This window comes from Trachurus japonicus, chromosome 22 (genome assembly GCF_045865225.1).
Source record: "Trachurus japonicus isolate A0001 chromosome 22, Traja_1.0".
NCBI classification, from domain to species: Eukaryota; Metazoa; Chordata; class Actinopteri; order Carangiformes; family Carangidae; genus Trachurus; species Trachurus japonicus.
In genome coordinates, this window is record NC_140928.1 from 3,304,372 (window position 1) to 3,324,490 (window position 20,119).

Here is a 20,119-nt window from a genome sequence, read left to right on the forward strand (position 1 = left end):
GTGAGTCCAGCTACAACACTGCTGCTTCAACCTGCTGACACTCCACACACTGAAGGTGAGTTTGACTAAAACCTGGACTCAGAGTCACAGTAAACTTCAGTCAAGTCGGTAGAGGAGGGAGGGGAGCCATGACTGACTCTACTTCCTGTCTGCTGTGTTTTCAGCTTCACTCACAGACAAAATGGCTTCCAGATCAGAGGAGGATCTCTGCTGTCTGGTCTGTACCGAGGTCTTCAGAGATCCTGTTCTTCTGTCCTGCAGCCACAGCTTCTGTAAAGACTGTCTGAAGAGATGGTGGAGAGAGAAACAAGATCCACTGTGTCCAGTTTGTAAGAGAAGATCTTCAAAGGTTGAACCACCCTGTAACCTGGTGTTGAAGAACATGTGTGAGGCCTTCTTGGAGGAGAGAGAGCAGAGATCTTCAGAGGCTCTATGCAGTCTGCACTCTGAGAAACTCAAGCTCTTCTGTCTGGACCATCAGCAGCCAATGTGTGTCGTCTGTCTACATTCACAAACACACACCAACCACAAATCCTCTTTTCGGTGTAAATCCTGTTGACATCCCAACACGTCGTCAAATTTGAGGAAACTCTGGAGCGTTTAACAGAAGAAGTTAAAGACCGGTTTTGAAGAAATCCAGCTAGAGAACTAACGGTTGGTCAAACAGCAGAACACATTAAGGTCCAGGCCCGACACACAGTGAAGGCAGAGGAGCGTTTAAGAAGCTTCCACTGGCGGGAAGCGCGCGATATGAAAGGAGAATGGCTGCACTGAAGGAAGAGGAGCAGAAGAGTCAGAGGAAGTAAAAGATGGAGGCTCTGACCTAGCAATGCCTACAGCTCTTTCACACACAGTCAGAGCCACAGAGGACGAGCTGAGAGCTGAAGACGTCTCATTTACACTTGTGATAAAGTCCCAGTGAATGTGTCCAGCAGTGGAGCCCCTGCAGTGGAGGATCCACAGCTGGACTCAGGAGCTTGATAGACCAGGCAACACCTGGGCAACGTCACATCAACATCTGGAACAAGATGAAGGACATGGTCTCCTACTGAAGCTGTGGTTCTGGACCCAAACACTGCTCATCCAGGACTCATCCTGTCTGAAGATCTGACCAGTGTGAGAGAAGGAGATAAACAGCAGCTTCCTGACAATCCAGAGAGATTTGATTTTGTATGGTCTGTCCTGGGGTCTGAAGGTTTTGACTCAGGGATTCACAGCTGGGATGTTGAGGTTGGAGACAATATAGACTGGAGATTGGGTGTGTTAACAGAGTCTGTGCAGAGGAAGGGAGACAACATAGAGTCTGGATTATGGGGAATATTGTTTGATGAGGGTGAATACTCAGCTCGTTCACCCTCAGGTCCAGACATTGATCCCCCAGTGCAGAAGAAGTTCCAGAGGATCGGAGTGAATCTGGACTTCAACAGAGGAAAACTGTCGTTCTCTGATCCTGATACTAACACACACATACACACCTTCATACACACTTTCACTGAGAAGATGTTTCCATAGTGTCCACTAGGTGGCAGCATCAGAACACAAACAACAACCAGTGAAGCTGTTACCAGGGAAGGTGTCAGTGACAGTGGAGCAGAGCAGTTGTGTATTTTCTATGTTGCACAATTTTGGGTCTGATGTCCACTTTACATTTTGCTGATCACAAGGTTGAGACAATTTTTTTTATGTGGCTGAAACAGTAGCAGCATTAGAGTTATCTGTATCTAAGTCCAGCATTCGTATCTAGAACCTGTAGAACAGTTCTATTCCCATAATTCACTGATGACACCCAGTCCTGTTTCACTACAAAAACCGTAATGTGTGTGATGTTTTAGTTGTTCAGAGCTATCATCTTGTGTAGACACAATTTGTTGTCAGCTCTTTCTTGGACAGAAATGTCACATTTGTATCCAAAAGATTTTTTTTTTTGACTAACTAACTACAGAGCTTGATTGGTGAAAAGCCACATATGTTGTTCACATCAGTCAATGAATTGGTAACTGTTGAGTGAAATATCTACTGTGTTGTCTTTGTTCATTCAGTGAATCATTACCCCAACAGAGCCACTACAAACTAGTCCACTGGATGACAATCCCTTTGAGTCCAAAATTATAGTTATTATTAAGTATAGGCTGCAACAACAATGTAAACTCTGGGAAGTCGCTGTTGGAAACGTCCACGAGTGGCAAAATGGGAGTTTTAGCAGAATCTGTCCAAAGAAAGAGAACCCTGTGGTCTGGACTTTGGGTAGTGGAATGTCTAGCTTTGCCAGGTAAATGGCATGCATGACCTAACAGTAGCTGCTAAAAATCTTGAGGATCGTCTCACTATCGGACCGATACATTCAAGAACCTGTTCTCAATGAGGGAAAGTAAATTCACTGGAGCGGCCATTTTTTTCGATCGATCCACTGTGTTTACCGTTGTGAGAGTAGTAGAGTTCAGGTGTTTTAGACAGTTAAATGCTCCCTAACATCTCCTGTTTGATGGTGCTTTTCAGGCATTTCGTGATTTCTAGTGCCTCCTTCAGACGACAGTAACAGCTGTGTTGTTTGATTCTGCACATTAACAGATGATTTTGGCTCCATCCCAGTCACTCTGCAGGTGATTTACTGTGTGTTACAGGAGTCTGATACGGCTGATTTTAATATGTTCTTTTTTTGTGTGTTTTCGTGAGTCTCCCCATTGTCTCCTTTTCACACCCTTGTATTCTCTTTTCTGTGTGATTAAAGTTCTTACTGTTTCCCCTATTTGCATGAGATTTTGCATACAACATTGCATTTTTATTCTGTTCTATTTCATCTTTTGGATGCACCAGGAGCTGCCTTAACTTTGTGTGTGGTTTGATCATCGTGTTTACTTTGTGTTTGTTCATGGTTCTGTTCTGTTACCCCGCGGACAAACATAATTACTCCTTTGTTTTTTATTTTGGCTTTTTGTGTGGGTCCTTCTTTTTCGATGGCCCATTTTGGGTATTGAATTGACAGAATGTGATTGCATGTTGGATGTGCTTCTCCTTCTCCTTTCTGTCCTCCTCATCTGTCAGTTAATCAATGTGATGTGGGGTGCTCAGATGTCCAGAGAGGATATTGGTCGGTGTGTTTGTGATTTTTCTGTGAACTGTTATTTTTATGTTGCCATTGTCTTTGTGGTGGATTCTCGTGTCCGGGAAGGTTACTGTACAGTTTGTTTCCTCTTTGTGTGTAAATTTTATGTTACCTGTGCTGTCTATCGTGTTTAAGTGATCTGTGATGAGTTGTTGCATGCGTTCATATTTTATTTTTTCCAAGATGTCATTGACATAGCTTTTCCAGAGGGTGGGTTTTCTGTGTTGATGGTGGTCCAGTGTTTCCTACAGGTTTGCAAGGAGACTGTGGCGGTAGCGGATCGTCCGACAGGGGTTGGGGGTGGGGGGTGCGACTGCGAGCAGATCGATCGTCCGCCGGGGGGGGGGAGGGGGTGGGTGAACGGAACGATATTGCGTTGATAGAAAAAAAAGCAGAATCTATTTGTAGCGCTTGGTCTTGGTTCTGTGGCGCTGCGCTAGGGATGGGTACCTTTCGCATTTGAATCGATACGGTATCGATACTCGGTACCTGGGAACCGATACCGGTACCAATCGGTACCTGTTTTCGGTACTTTTTGTGTGTGTGGTAAAAATTTAAAAATAAAAATGTCTACAATTTTTATATTTACCTCCTAACAACATCACAACTCCTCAGCCTTTAAGAGTATTTTATGTTTTAGGGATGGGCAATGATTTTAATATAATGGAATAGTCATTCAATTAAAAAAAAAAAAGAAAAGCAAAAGTTTATAAGACTATAGTCTTGTCTGAAAAAATGTCCGTTTTTACTGTGGGAAAAGGAGAAACATGGAAAGACTCCTACAGCCATCAGAAAGCTCTGTGTGAAACTTTGTCAAATAAAAAAAAACAACTGAAACTGCAGCGCAAACTCTGCAACATGTGGACTTCACGTTTTGACGAGAGGAGAGGGGGAGACTTCATCCTCGTTTAGATTTGCTGTCATTACGTGACGAGGACATGACGGACCGCTTCGGTACGGATTGTCACAATGACGGACGGCTGTTTTTCATGTAGTGATTTAAAACGACGGGCTGGCGCTACCGCTTCTCCGCATCTCATTTCAGAGAGAGAGAGAGAAGGGGGGCGGGCGCGGTGCTCATGCAGACTGCACTCTCGCTGAAGCACGACGAAGGTGCGTTCAGGTACCGAAATGTGGTACCGATTGACTTTATGCGAATCGATACTCGGTACTTTGGTGGGAATTCGGTCGGTACCAAAAAAGTACAGAATTTCGGTACCCATCCCTACGCTGCGCCACACATTGGTCTATGAATGGGAAACACTGTGGTCTCCAGGTCCTCCATAAAAAAAACTGCTCATCATTGCAGATAGCGGATCATCCATGGAAAAACGTTCCTTCTGTCATATTGTTTCTCTGTCCTGGAAGAATGTTGATTTTGCATCAAATTTTAGAAGTCAGGTTATGTCTTGTACTGTAAGGTTTGTGTGACTTCTGAGTGTCTTGTCTTTTTTGAAGCGTTCTTGTACAATGTGTATATCATCCTGCTTAAGTGTCATTTTTGACAAAGCTCCGCCCCCTCACATGATTCACAGGACTCAACCCAGGAAACTGTTGCACTTCCTGTTCAGTCCCAGAGACGCAGACTGAAGAAGAGACGATCAGATTCAGCTTCAGACCAAACTAACAACTTCCTGTGAGTGAGTCCAGCTACAACACTGCTGCATCAACCTGCTGACACTCCACACACTGAAGGTGAGTTTGACTAAAACCTGGACTCAGAGTCACAGTAAACTTCAGTCAAGTCAGTAGAGGGGGGAAGGGAGCCATGACTGACTCTACTTCCTGTCTGCTGTGTTTTCAGCTTCACTCAGACGAAATGGCTTCCAGATCAGAGGAGGATCTCTGCTGTCCGGTCTGTACGGAGGTCTTCAGAGATCCTGTTGTTCTGTCCTGCAGCCACAGCTTCTGTAAAGACTGTCTGAAGAGCTGGTGGAGAGAGAAACAAGATCCACTGTGTCCAGATTGTAAGAGAAGATCTTCAATGAATGATCCACCGATTAACCTGGCATTGAAGAACAAATGTGAGAGCTTCTTACAGAAGAGAGAGCAGAGATCTTCAGAGGCTCTCTGCAGTCTGCACTCTGAGAAACGCAAACTCTTCTGTCTGGACCATCAGCAGCCAGTGTGTCTCATCTGCAGAGATTCAGAAACACACACCAACCACAGATTTAGACCCATCGATGAAGTTGCTTCACAACTCAAGAAGGAACTTGAGGAAACTCTGGAGCCCTTAAAGAAGAAGTTAAAGGGTTTTGAAGAAGTTCAAGTGGAGTTTGATCAAACAGCAAAACACATTAAGGACCAGGCCCGACACACAGAGAGGCAGATTAAGGAGGACCAGAAGCTTCACCACTAGAAGAGTTTCCATACTACGAGGACCACTGAGGGAGGAAGAGGAGCACTTAAGAGTCAGATGAGAGGAGAAGGATGGAGGCTCTGAGCAGAGAGATAGCCTTTTCCACACACAGTCAGAGCCACAGAGGACGAGCTGAGAGCTGAAGACGTCTCATTCCTGCTCAACTACAAGGCTGCAGTGGAAAGAGTCCAGCAGCGCCCCCTGCTGGAGGATCCACAGCTGGACTCAGGAGCTCTGATAGACCAGGCCAAACACCTGGGCAACCTGACCTTCAACATCTGGAACAAGATGAAGGACATGGTCTCCTACAGTCCTGTGGTTCTGGACCCAAACACTGCTCACCCAGGACTCATCCTGTCTGAAGATCTGACCAGTGTGAGAGGAGGAGATGAACAGCAGCTTCCTGACAATCCAGAGAGGTTTCATTCTTACTTCTGCTCTGTCCTGAGCTCTGAGGGTTTTAACTCAGGGACTCACAGCTGGGATGTCGAGTTTGGAAACAATACACACTGGAGACTGGGTGTGTTAACAGAGTCTGTGCAGAGGAAAGGAGAGAATATGCTATTTGGATTGTGGGGAATATTTTCCTTCAAAGGTAAATACTCAGCACGTTCACCATCAACTCCAAACATTGATCTCCCAGTCCAGAAGAAGCTCCAGAGGATCAGAGTGAATCTGGACTTGAACAGAGGAAAACTGTCATTCTCTGATTCTGATACTAACACACACATACACACCTTCACACACACTTTTACTGAGAAGATGTTTCCATTCATTTACAATACTGATGAAAATCCAGTGAAGCTGTTACCAGTGAATGTGTCAGTGACAGTGGAGCAGAGCAGTTAGAGATAAAGAGGATCATCAGATTTATAATGTCAGTGAATTGAACCTGTTAAACTGCACCTGTCCTCCTGCTGTCCAATTAATGTAAATGCTGAAAGCATGAAAAGCTCATGAGCATTTCTGACAAATTTCACACTTAACTCATTCACTGCCAGAGTTTTTTCCCTCTGGCACAGCCAGTGCCAGCACTTTTGAGGATTTATAGGCTACTACTTTTCAAACAGCAACAGAACATGTTGTGCTATGACTAAAATGACACAGTCAAATGAAAGGGGAGACTTTCTACTTTCACCAGGAAAAGAATCGAGTTCGTAGCATGTTCCACTTTTTAGTTATCCTCATTTGAAGACAGCATGTTTTCTCCAAATTCAGCATTTTTTTTTTCCGACAGCATGATCGATGATTCTCTCTGTCTCTGTGTCTGTCTGTCTCTCTCTCTCTCTCTCAAATGACCTGAATAGGCTAATCTTTTTTTTATTGGTGGGATGGTGGGTCTCTGACTGTAGAGGGGACTGTGAGTGCTTTAAGAAACTTGTTTTTGACACTGAATGAGTTAATGTATTACGTAAAATAAACAGAGACTAGAGTGGTTACATCATTGCTACAATGGGAGAGAGCCAAAAAAAAAACCAACTGTGACTTTTCTCTCTAACCTGTCCACAAAGCCACAAATTACACTCTACGCACATGATTTTCTCCACAAATGTAGATAGATTTGTTGTCTCTTGTGCGATGTGCCCAAAACAACAGACTTACATAATTTTATCACTGAGCTTCTGAGTACGGGCAGATCCCTCCCTGCTTCCCATAGACCCCAGGACATTTTTTTCAGAGTAGAGCAGTTTGTAACTCACTTGAATGTGCATTATACTTAGTCAAAATTCACCACATACTAGTCACACCCCACACAGAAGTCCTATCCTTGCACATAGTCTGGCTCATTTTCTACCATTTTGTAAAAAAAATAAAAAAAATACATTTCTGAATCGAGACATTAATGATGATATTTTAATTCATCCAACCCTAACCCTACAAACCCCGGTGTTATGACACTGACATAATGTTTATGACATGTTCATGACTGTGACATGTCACTCTTGTGACAGTGTCATATCACTCTTACGATCAGACCTTCAAGTAAAGTGTTAGGCTACTGATTTTTTTTTCATTGAGATTGGATGAAAACACACGTGATCTGTTGTTCACGTTCAGGACAGGAATTGGTACCTGTAGACTTTCCTGTGTTTATGATAATTAAAGTTGTTGCAGAGGCATCAATCTGTTGCTCTATTATTTCTAAGATGTTCAGAGTGGTCAGTGGATGTTTTTGTGACATTGTGACTAAATGAAAGCAAAGTTTTGCCTATGGTAATTAAGTGTGTGTGTGCGAGTCTCCCTCATGATCTAGTAACTGGTAGTCAGCGGCGAGTGCAGGCACCATCTTCTGTCAAGTTTAAGTCATGTCCGCATGTGACATATTTTGCAGTGTTACAAATATTTGTGTTTAATGCACTTTTTGAGTGGGTTGTGAGACGTTACTGAGCTGAAAATTCATCGTGTTCAGAGATAGGCCTAATAGCGGAGAGCTGGGCGAAAATGAAAATTATGTCTTAGTTAAATGCTGTGTATATTGTGATTTAAAAGGGGTGTGTAGACTATATTGTGAAAAAGAACATATTTCCTGTTAATTTCTTCATCTGTATATTGTTGTATTTTTGCACACTTGCTCAACTATCATTAAAGTTCTTGCTAAGGAAACACGATTATATCATACTTTCTTGTTACACACTGCACCATCTCACATGGTGGTGATCCAGTGTGAGTGTAAAGGTGGAGAAGATCAAAGGTTTGACAGGAACAGACTCACTTGCACAAACATGTACATTTTTCAATTTGACAACCAAAACAAAGAGAAGAGAAACTCAGATTACAACACACAGAGGGAGTGTGACAAAGATTATCACTCAGGACACTATGACTGCACTATAGTTGTCTTCATATGGAAAACAGTTATTTATTGGAGATTTCATTTAGGGAAGACTGAACAGACAAAAATAGACTATAAATTATTATTGGAATTTTTCCAGGATGTTGTTTTTCAGCCCTGAGCTATGACATTTTTCGCCTAAAACTAAATACAAAGCAAAACATGAGAGTCAAACCCCATGTCTACGAAGTATCTGTGCAGCTCATTAAGCGCTTGGCTTTAAATATGTTAGATGAAAATTGAGCTGTTGACTCTCCAGTTCCCTGTGGTCCATGGACCATTGTTCTCCTCAGTATTCCACAGATGACCTTTAATAAAACCCGGGAATAATTTTACTTAGAGGGAAACTGTTTCACTAGGTTCAACCTGCATTTACAGCTGGACTGACACAGCTGCTGCAACATCCTGCTGAGGATTTTGGCAATGTTTAAAGCTCCACCCCTCACCTGAGACAAACTAGAAACCACTTTATTGGACTTTGTCAGTCCCATAGATGCAGACTGAAGAAGAGACGATGAGATTCAGCTTCAGACCAAACTAACAACTTCCTGTGAGTGAGTCCAGCTACAACACTGCTGCTTCAACCTGCTGACACTCCACACACTGAAGGTGAGTTTGACTAAAACCTGGACTCAGAGTCACAGTAAACTTCAGGCAAGTCAGTGAATATGGTCTAAACATTTTCTGGTCATCAGCTCAGCTCAGATGTGTTTGTGTTTTTGGTCTCATTTTTGCACAGAGCTGATCTGATACAGAGACTACAGAGAGAACAGTTGGGTGCTTCTCTTGACTTCGGTTTTTGGGCAGTAAATCAAAGACAGACTAATTATCATTTAGCAATGTAGGAAGTAACCAAGTGCATTTAATCAAGTCCTGTAAATTTTACTTTACTTGAGTATTCCCTTCTCATACCTCTTTGTGTTCCTCATATATGACTAATGTTTTATTTTTTACTGCACTGCACCAGCTTCTTTGGATTTAGTTAATTCTGAAATTACAAGTTAAATCTTAGAGGAAAAAATAAAATAAAGCTGAAACATTGCATGTGTCCAGATACAACAACTCTGGAATGAAAACTAACTTGTGTTACAGGTGAAGTTTTTACAGAGCTCCGCCTCTCACCTAGATTACCTCAGACAAACCAGGAAAGAGTGTGTTCTTTTTCAGTAAAGAGACGCAGACAATAGCTGTGTTTACATGCGCAAATTTTCTTAATCAGATTAAAAATTTGAGGGATCGGAAAATCCGAATCCACTGTTCACATGGGTGCAAAATCAAATAATCCGATCATGACGTGAGTACACATGCACCGAGCTTTATTCAGAATAACAGCATTTTGACATGTGCAGAGCTGTCTTTTTCCCTAAAACAACAGCAGAAGAAGAGTTGTACTTCCTGTACTACTGTAAACAAACCAATAAACGCGGAAGTGGCTCAATTTATCCCATTCAGTAGCCTACTCAAAATGGACCTGCGCCAGATTTTAAGAGCTGTTGCTGTACTCCTATATCGTTATTAAGCAGACTCAGCAACGTGTACTACTGTTCCTGCCATTGATAAATCTCACCGGACCCATGAAAAGTGCGGATGTGAACACGCCATATCCCGCCCTCTATACACCCAAACACAACCATATGGTCAATGCAAAACAGCACGTGCATATTAATTAGCCATGTGCGCTCTGGAAATTTGTGGAGTTACGTCAGTGGAAGACGGTGAAGACAACGGACAGAGAGCAAGGAAAGAAGCGGGATTACTCTGAAAGCGAGATACACGGCGATATCGGGTCGGTAGGCTACTACTCGTTCTCTTTTTTCTCTCCTCTCATCAGCTCCAAACCATACTCACTCGTCCACCTCGTTACCTCAGGTGACAGAATAACAAGTCTCAGTAGATCCGTGTGGCTGCTGCCAGGGTGTTTTTAAACTTAGCGGGTTTGATTCCTGCTGCAACGTCACACTGGAGTGTGTAAAAGCAAAAATGAATAGGCTAAATAAATAAGAACCGAGTAGAACTGTGTAGACAGCCGTGTCGCGCTAGTGGGAAAGGATGTAATGATCGGAATAAGTGTTTACATGGACCTCGTTCGGAATAACGATCGGTATAAACCACCCCTCTCGATCCGAACAGAATTTCTTTCGGATCGAGCCGAATCCGATCAGAATCTTCCAATTGACGTGTTTACATGACACATTTTTATTCGGATCAGCCTTTTATTCCGAATATTTGTGTCCATGTAAACGCACCTAATGGCTGTGTTCCAATAGCGGGTTGAGTCACCGTCACCAACTTGCCCTCGGGGTAAACCCTGCTGCCATAATTGCCATTCCATTTCTCTGAAAAACTGAAGTGATCTTGGTGAGGTCAACCCTTGGAGGGTTGAGGGATCGAGTCAACATTGATGGTCACTTCAGGGCTGTATATCACCCACAATGCATTGCAGTGGTGCAAGAAAATTACATTGATGGGATGGCAGTAGGGTTGTGCCGATTGGCGATCCAATCGTCTATCGGTGATTGGAAGGACGATCGGCGATGTTTTGTTTTCTTGCCGATTTTACACATCGCTACTTTTTTTATTGATTTTTTATGCGATCTGTTTGTTTTGTTTTAATGAAGCCGCTTCTCTGGCTGCTTCCAACAGATACTCTGTCAAATGACAGTGTTTCACCAATCAAATGCAGCCACTGGCGACATCCAATCAGACGGAGCCAGGTAGTCAAAAGACCGCACACAAAATCTCTGTGGTAAACAGGGTGGCCACTGCGCCTCAAATTTGAGGAAACACGTTTAGCTGGTGTTGTGGCTGTGACTAGGCTGCCGACGCCATCCCTGTTATGTCACAGCCCGACAAGGTGTTCACTGATATGCCGCAAATAAATTACGTCCGCCACAAATAGATTTTTCGGCTTTCGGCAACGCAATATCGTTCCGTTCATTGATCATAGTGCTCTTTCTCTGTTATTAGGCAGTAATGAAATTCAAACACCGGTTGTTCGTTCACCACCAAATAGTAGAGACAGAATAGAGTAAAACTTTACTTATCCCCACAGGGAAATTCAAATGAATAATGAAGAAAACGAATGAATGATGTAATTAAATATTCAATTATACTACTTAAGCAGAAGCAACATGTTAGAGCAAACACTTTTGTCTGAGGAGCCTTTTTATCTGACGTTTCATATTCATATCAAGAGGAGGCAGAGCTCATCATCAGTGAAAGAGACAGAGACAGCGAGAGAGAAAGGGTATAAATAGAGTACCAATTATAGAACTTCGCCGTTAATGAGCAAATCCTTGCCCCTGCCTGTTAGTATTTTTTGTTTGTCTTTTTACTGCCCTATCAACACAGTCACATCATTACGCGGCAGCCGTTCTGATCCCATGGCCAGTCCACCACTGTCTGCAGGTATTTCTTATTATAAGAAGCATTATAGAGCTACACCTAGGACTTGTGGTTGATCTGTGATTGTCTGGGCTGTTAGTGAATGGAGTAAATGTGTTCAATTTATCTCTTCCACTCCTCCCCCGCCCACTTTCCCTCCCCTCTTCAAGTGGGCTCCGTGTGACGCATCACCAAGGGCTGAGGGAGAGTCAATAAGGGAAACTCAAACTGCTGTTGGAATAGCAAATCACTGCTGCTTCAACCTGCTGACACTCCACACACTGAAGGTGAGTTTGACTAAAACCTGGACTCAGAGTCACAGTAAACTTCAGTCCAGTCAGTAGAGGAGGGAGGGGAGCCATGACTGACTCTACTTCCTGTCTGCTGTGTTTTCAGCTTCACTCACAGACTAAATGGCTTCCAGATTAGAGGAGGATCTCTGCTGTCCGGTCTGTACGGAGGTCTTCAGAGATCCTGTTGTTCTGTCCTGCAGCCACAGCTTCTGTAAAGACTGTCTGAAGAGATGGTGGAGAGAGAAAGAAGATCCACCGTGTCCACTTTGTAAGAGAATATCTTCGAAAGGTTATCCACCGTCTAACCTGGCACTGAAGAACCTGTGTGAGAGCTTCTTACAGCAGAGAGAGCAGAGATCTTCAGAGGCTCTCTGCAGTCTGCACTCTGAGAAACTCAAACTCTTCTGTCTGGACCATCAGCAGCCAGTGTGTCTCATCTGCAGAGATTCACAAACGCACACCAACCACAGATTCAGACCCATCGATGAAGCTGTTTCACAACTCAAGAAGGAACTTGAGGAAACTCTGGAGGCCTTAAAGAAGAAGTTAAATGTTTTTGAAGAAGTTCAAGTGAAGTTTGATCAAACAGCAGAACACATTAAGGTCCAGGCCCGACACACAGAGAGGCAGATTAAGGAGCAGTTTAAGAAGCTTCACCAGTTTCTAGAAGAGGAAGAGGAGGCCAGGATGGCTGCACTGAGGGAGGAAGAGGAGCAGAAGAGTCAGAGGATGAAGGAGAAGATGGAGGCTCTGAGCAGAGAGATAGCAGCTCTTTCACACACAGTCAGAGCCACAGAGGACGAGCTGAGAGCTGAAGACGTCTCATTCCTGCTCAACTACAAGGCTGCAGTGGAAAGAGTCCAGCAGCGCCCCCTGCTGGAGGATCCACAGCTGGACTCAGGAGCTCTGATAGACCAGGCCAAACACCTGGGCAACCTGACCTTCAACATCTGGAACAAGATGAAGGACATGGTCTCCTACAGTCCTGTGGTTCTGGACCCAAACACTGCTCATCCAGGACTCATCCTGTCTGAAGATCTGACCAGTGTGAGAGAAGGAGATGAACAGCAGCTTCCTGACAATCCAGAGAGGATTGATAGGTACTCCTCTGTCCTGGGCTCTGAGGGTTTTAACTCAGGGTTTCACAGCTGGGAGGTCGAGGTTAGAGACAATACAGGGTGGATACTGGGTGTGTTACCAGAGTCTGTGCAGAGAAAGGGAAGAAGCATACTGTCTGGATTATGGGGAATATTGTTCTATGAAGGTGAATACTCAGCTGTCTCACCATCAGGTTCAAACATTGTTCTCCCAGTGCAGAAGAAGTTCCAGAGGATCAGAGTGAATCTGGACTTGCACAGAGGAAAACTGTTGTTCTCTGATCCTGATACTTACATACACATACACACCTTCACACACACTTTCTCTGAGAGAATGTTTCCATACATTGACACCGTTGATGAAGTCCCATTGAAGGTGTTACCAGTGAAGGTGTCAGTGACAGTGGAGCAGTTCAGTTAGAGTGAACTGAACCTGTTGAACTCCACCTGTCCTCCTGCTGTCTCATTATTCTTTCCTGCTCTCCTTTCTTTTCTCTTCTGTTGGACTGGACCAGTGGAGCTGGACATGTTTCACATTAAACCTCATGGACCTTAGCTCGTGGACACAGCCATGTAAAAACACGCTGGACTCCTGGATAATGGCTCTCATGATGGTTTGCTGGAGTCCCAAAGCTTTAGGAAGGGCTTTGTAATGCTTTCCAGACTAGTAGATGTCAATGATTTTGTTTACATCTGTTCTTGAATTTCTAGCATCATGTGTTGCTGTTAGAGATCTCTTTACTTCGTCAGACAGGTGCTATTGAAGTGATATCAATTCAACAGCTCTGGCAATGATCAGGCCTGGATGCAGATAGTGAAATGTAACTCAGCTTTCCAAAAATACTTGGTTTATAGTAGTTAGTTTATGATTTAACAAGGGGTGGGGGGTTGCATTTTCACATAGGTTTGGATAGCTTTTTTCTCTAAGTAAATGAATTCATCACTTTAAAATCTGTTTGATGACCCTAAACATTTAAGTGTGACAAATATTCCAAAAAAAACAAACAAGAAATCAAACGGGGGCAAATATTTCTTCATAGCACTGTAGATCATCACTCAGAACAAAATGACTATTGTACATCTTTACAAGGAGAACAGTTATTTGTGGTTCTATTATTTTTGGAATTCTAATTGAAGGAACCTTGATTTTTCTTTCTTTGTTTTTTTGTTTACACACACATGCTCTTAAATTTGAATATAGAATATATTCAATATTGAATATGTTTTTGAAGAATATAGTTGGCAGAATGTGTTGTACTCATAAGCCTGACGATGTGACTACTGGTTTTCTTGTCAGACTACACACTAAGCAGAAACTGTGAGTCAAAACCCACAGCATCAGTGCTGCCTATAATAAGTATTAAGAGGGTAAGCTGGTAACCAAACAGATGACTGTCCACTTCCTTTTGGTTCAAATGCTCCACTACATTCAACCCACAGCTGCATCAGAACTGAAACAAATGATGCCACATCCTTTTCAGTCAGTTTTTAAGCTCCACCACTGACCACTCACACGAGATGAATCAGGAAACAGTTGCATTTCTCCATCAGTGAAGAGACACAGACTAGAAGAAGAGACGATCAGATTCAGCTTCAGACCAAACTAACAACTTCCTGTGAGTGAGTCCAGCTACAACACTGCTGCTTCAACCTGCTGACACTCCACACACTGAAGGTGAGTTTGACTAAAACCTGGACTCAGAGTCACAGTAAACTTCAGTCAAGTCAGTAGAGGAGGGAGGGGAGCCATGACTGACTCTACTTCCTGTCTGCTGTGTTTTCAGCTCCACTTCTAGACTCAATGGCTTCCAGATTAGAGGAGGATCTCTGCTGTCAGGTTTGTCAGGAGGTCTTCAGAGATCCTGTTGTTCTGTCCTGCAGCCACGGCTTCTGTAAAGACTGTCTGAAGAGCTGGTGGAGAGAGGAACAAAATCAACGGTGTCCAGTTTGTAACAGAAGATCTTCAACAGAAGAACCACCTGTTAACCTGGCGTTGAAGAACCTGTGTGAGAGCTTCTTACAGCAAAGAGAGCAGAGATCTTCAGAGCCTCTCTGCAGTCTGCACTCTGAGAAACTCAAACTCTTCTGTCTGGACCATCAGCAGCCAGTGTGTGTTGCCTGTCTGCATTCACAAACGCACAACAACCACAGATTCAGACCCATCGATGAAGCTGCTTCAGACCTCAAGAAGGAACTTGAGGAAACTCTGGAGCCCTTAAAGAAGAAGTTAATGAGTTTCAAAGAAGTTCAAGTGAAGTTTGGTCAAACAGCAGAACACATTAAGGTCCAGGCCCGACACACAGAGAGGCAGATTAAGGAGCAGTTTAAGAAGCTTCACCAGTTTCTAGAAGAGGAAGAGGAGGCCAGGATGGCTGCACTGAGGGAGGAAGAGGAGCAGAAGAGTCAGAGGATGAAGGAGAAGATGGAGGCTCTGAGCAGAGAGATAGCAGCTCTTTCACACACAGTCAGAGCCACAGAGGACGAGCTGAGAGCTGAAGACGTCTCATTCCTGCTCAACTACAAGGCTGCAGTGGAAAGAGTCCAGCAGCGCCCCCTGCTGGAGGATCCACAGCTGGACTCAGGAGCTCTGATAGACCAGGCCAAACACCTGGGCAACCTGATCTTCAACATCTGGAACAAGATGAAGGACATGGTCTCCTACAGTCCTGTGGTTCTGGACCCAAACACTGCTCACCCAGGACTCATCCTGTCTAAAGATCTGACCAGTGTGAGAGGAGGAAATGAACAGCAGCTTCCTGACAATCCAGAGAGGACTGATTATTTCTGGTCCGTCCTGGGCTCTGAGGGTTTTAACTCAGGGACTCACAGCTGGGATGTCGAGGTTGGAGATAGTACATATTGGGCACTGGGTGTGTTAACAGAGTCTGTCCAGAGGAAGAAGGGTATACTGTCTGGATTATGGAGAATATGGTTCCATGAGGGTAAATACTCAGCACGTTCACCGTCAGCTCCAGTCATTGTTCTCCAACTGCAAAAGAAGCTCCAGAGGATCAGAGTGAATCTGGACTTCAACAGAGGAAAACTGTCGTTCTCTGATCCTGATACTAACACACACATACACACCTTTAAACACAGGTTCTCTGAGAAGATGGTTCCATATATTTTAAATGCTGATTTCCTCCCAGTGAAGGTGTTACCAGTGAAGGTGTCAGTGACAGTGGAGCAGAGCAGTTAGAGATAAACAGGATGATCATAAGGTTTTTTATTTCTTTAAGGGAAAAGTCAATTAGGTTAAACCGGTTAAACTGCACTTGTCTTCTCTCTCTCATTATTCTTTCCTGCTCTCTTCTTTTTTCCGTTCTGTTGGTCTGGACCAGTGCAGCTGGACATTGTTCATATTACAGTCCCTCCAGGATTTCGCGGGCTTTTTTTGTGATTGTTGCTGCTTAAAATGCCTGATTTTGCGGCCACATTTTGAAAAAATTGCGGTGCATGTTGCGATGTTTTAAGTGCTTTTGTTGCAATTAAATTGCGGGAAACAGCGAAAGTTGCAAAAAAAAAGTTGCAGTTTTGTTCTGAATAATTAAAAATCGAAAGAAAATTGAAAACTTTGAAATGTCACAAAATAATGTGAGGTCCTGTTATACCGGCAATGTTCCACTTTTTAAGAAAGGCGCAGGAACATAGAGTTGAAAGTTGTTTTACTTTTAATTAAAATGTCTGTTTAAAAATCGGGGTAAAACAACTGTTTTAAAATGCCATTAAACCAGTCCAGTCTTTGAATAAAAAGGGGAGGGTGGCTACTCAAGTCCAGGGCCAGGGCCTTAGGATGGGAGAAGGGGCACCTGGCCACCAGCTGCTCCGCTCCGGCCCTGCGGTGGCGTACTGGATTCTCCCTCGGTGAGTGCTGCGGGGGGACACAGCTTCAGGCGGTCAACCAGGACAACTCACAGCTCGCGTTCCTTTACTTATCACTTTGTACACATTGTGTTAAGTTTCTTGTCGTCAGCCCAGCCACGCCGTTCCTCCGTGGACTCACTTTCCCATCACCGCTCCGTCCAGACTCGCACTCTCTGATGTGTAACTCGCGGAAAGCACCGACGATTGGTCCAATCTGCGGAAAAGTTGCGGTGATTGTACAGAATTGCAAGATTGCAAAAAATTGCGGGGGTTGGTTGAATTTGCGTTAATTGTTGCGATCGCAACATCGCAAATTCCTGGAGGGACTGATATTAGACATCATGGACTTTAGCTCCTGGACACAGATATGTTATAATCCTCTGGACTCCTGCAGAGTCCAGGACAGTGAAGCTGCCTTTTCCAGAACCTCTCAGAGTTTGAGGGTGCTTTCAGACGGACACAGTTCTGGCTTTGGCTATGGCTCCGTTCTGAAGTCTCAGAACCTTGGTGCTTTCTGGTGAACCAGCCTGTTCACACCAGTTTAAGTAGAACCAAATTGGGCATAACATTTTGCTTTTTGCTGTCTTGGTAATCCTTCCTCAGTTTTTTAAAGTTTATTAATTATTTAGTCTGGCGTTGGAGTGAAACCAGCCTTGATCATCTCTTCCCTAAGTTCAAAGACAATATAACTTTACTTAAGTTGTAAAGAAAAATGTATACAACTTGTTCTTTCTTGCGCTGCTTTCTTGCTTTTCTTGAAATTCTGTATTTGCCCAAATCGCCGCCAAACATCTTGATTCTTTAGCAAACCATGGCAAACTCTTCTTCTCCATGTTGTCAGTGGCTACAGTCTCCTCCTCCTTCCTGCTTGTCCTTACAGTCTAGAATACAACACACCCACTGACGATGTCATGGTTTGCAGAAAAGAACCAACTATTTGTTGGTTCTTTTGAGGACCGACTTTTCAGTTTCCAACCCTGTTATTTTTTCGGTCTGAACATGCCGGCCGGTACACCCTGCCGGTGTGAAATCCCTAAGAGGGAGTCCTGTTGTCCTCTCCTGCAGTTAAGGCTGACAAACACCAGGTGGCGACATTTCCTCACAGGCAGTCAGAGCTGCTGCGCAGTGGAGCTGAAACACCAGAATCATGGACATAAGGTCCAGAGGAGAATTTACAAAAGAGTTTCAGTCACACAATATAAACCCTTTAAACGTTGTTTTTGAGACGTACTGTAAGATCAACAACAACATTAGAACTGAATCTGCTGAGTCTAATCTGAGACTAAAATCTGCTACAGGAACAAGGTTCATATAAAATCACACTCCATCATGAAAGATCATGAGCAAAATAATGATGTAACCTAAATATTGCTTTCTGATGTAAATATTGTTGACTTTCATTGTAACTCTACTTGGTAACTGCTGCTGGAACAAGACAAATTTCCCAATGTGGTTTCATGAAGTGTATTTTCTCTTTAAACTTAATTTTGAGTCATATGGCAACTTAAATATTAAATGCTAACTGTCACATGTTGTTAAATGTGAAGGATGTTAATGAAGTTCTATACTTAATGAACACAAGAAAGGAACTTTGGTTAAAGAATGTAAATATGTTTAATGTCTTTTAATTTAGTCTCTTGCTGTTGTTACAGTTTTTCTCAGTCGCTTTGGTGCTTTTCTCACATCACTCTTAACATTTGCACAACAGTTAGTGCATTTCTCAGAACAATTATCACAAACTGCAAAACCTAGTGGATAAACACTGCAAAAGCGCAGTCCACTTGCTCAAAATGGATTGTCCATCCCTCGAAAAGCAAGTACTCAGGTCAATGAAACTGTCAGTGTCCGTCAAAATTGAGAAGCCCCCCCGACACCATCGATATGAACACGATATTCAAATGGCGTTGTCATTTTTCATTAGACACTTTTAATTCTCTAAGTGTTTTCCAATGCCAAAAGTGATGATACTACCTGAAAACTTGCTCATAGACAGCACTATACACGTACTTGTAGACAACGTGAAATACTACAGTAAAGTTACACATTTACTGTATTTAGTGTGAGATACTGGAATATGTATGTTTCACGATTCAACTGCACATGCTCTTAGCAATTTCTGAATTTGTTCACAGCATTGTTAAAAGGAAAAATACACTAACAGTCATCTACAAACAAACATATAGTAACTGAACCTATAGAGTACTGTTAAATCATTCCTGCACATCCAGACTTTCCTGTCAACATTTTCATCTACATCAACTCTAGTCAATTGTATCGATTGAAACAGAATTTCCAATATTCCCCAAAGAAACAGAAAATGTCATCCTTACATTGTATCTCTTTTCAACCTTTATAGCCCATTTGTTTGTAATGGGCTCATTTCTCATCCACCTCTTTGAGGTTGTCCTTGTAATCCTATGTTATCAGAGTTTTAAAATTACGTAATGTACAGTACATGTAGGCTACTGCATCAACCATTATTACTGTAGTGTACAATACTGTAAAAGTGCTTTCCCTACTTGTATAGACATGCTGTAGTACAGTACCGTAACTGTAAAGATTGAAATCTTTACACCTGTGGTTGCTGTACATACATTACAACACACAGATAAAATCAGTTATCTAGTGAAGCTGTAATTCTAAATTGTAAATGTAAAAAAGTTCTTTGTCCCACTTGTATCTTACAGTAATGCCTGACACAATGACATGCAGTGCAGATTGTTTATTGCTTAATTACTGTCCCAATACATACATACCTGTTTTCCTTACTCCTAAATGTTTGAAAAATTGAATTCACAGTGCTTCTTTCTCCCAAAATTTAAAAACCAGTTTGACAGATTTTGGAAAACTATTACAAGGAATTATTGTATGTAATGACTCAAAAGCAATGAATATGAGGACTATTAGTTTTCTATAGGGAAAGACCATTTCAAGTCGTTCAAAAAGTTAAAGTTCATTTTGACTGACCAGACATAAACAAACGATAATGTAGTAAAACCACCGCAGAGTAAATGTATTAGAGCAACTGATACATGTCCCAAAACATTTTGCAATATGTTCAGTAGGAAGGAGAAACTGGCTACTATGAAGTGGACAAATGAACTACAATGTTGTGGAGGTTGAACTAATATGTTATGAGAACTTTCATTCAGAGCTGAGAAAAGCACCAAAGCGACCTGAGAAAAACTG

General features: G+C 42.9%; 2 protein-coding genes across 2 annotated transcripts; both read left to right on the plus strand.

Annotated features, from left to right (window-relative positions):
- Window positions 1–8,789: 8,789 nt before the first annotated feature.
- LOC146963234 (nuclear factor 7, brain-like) lies at window positions 8,790–14,836 on the plus strand. The gene is made up of 2 exons (XM_085768279.1): window positions 8,790–8,904; window positions 12,076–14,836. Exon 2 carries the CDS (start codon window positions 12,093–12,095, stop codon window positions 13,488–13,490), a length of 1,398 nt encoding a protein of 465 aa, XP_085624405.1. The 5' UTR covers window positions 8,790–8,904; window positions 12,076–12,092; the 3' UTR covers window positions 13,491–14,836.
- On the plus strand, window positions 8,790–16,269 carry LOC146963235 (E3 ubiquitin-protein ligase TRIM39-like). The gene is made up of 2 exons (XM_085768280.1): window positions 8,790–8,904; window positions 14,854–16,269. Exon 2 carries the CDS (start codon window positions 14,871–14,873, stop codon window positions 16,263–16,265), a length of 1,395 nt encoding a protein of 464 aa, XP_085624406.1. The 5' UTR covers window positions 8,790–8,904; window positions 14,854–14,870; the 3' UTR covers window positions 16,266–16,269.
- Window positions 16,270–20,119: the final 3,850 nt, after the last annotated feature.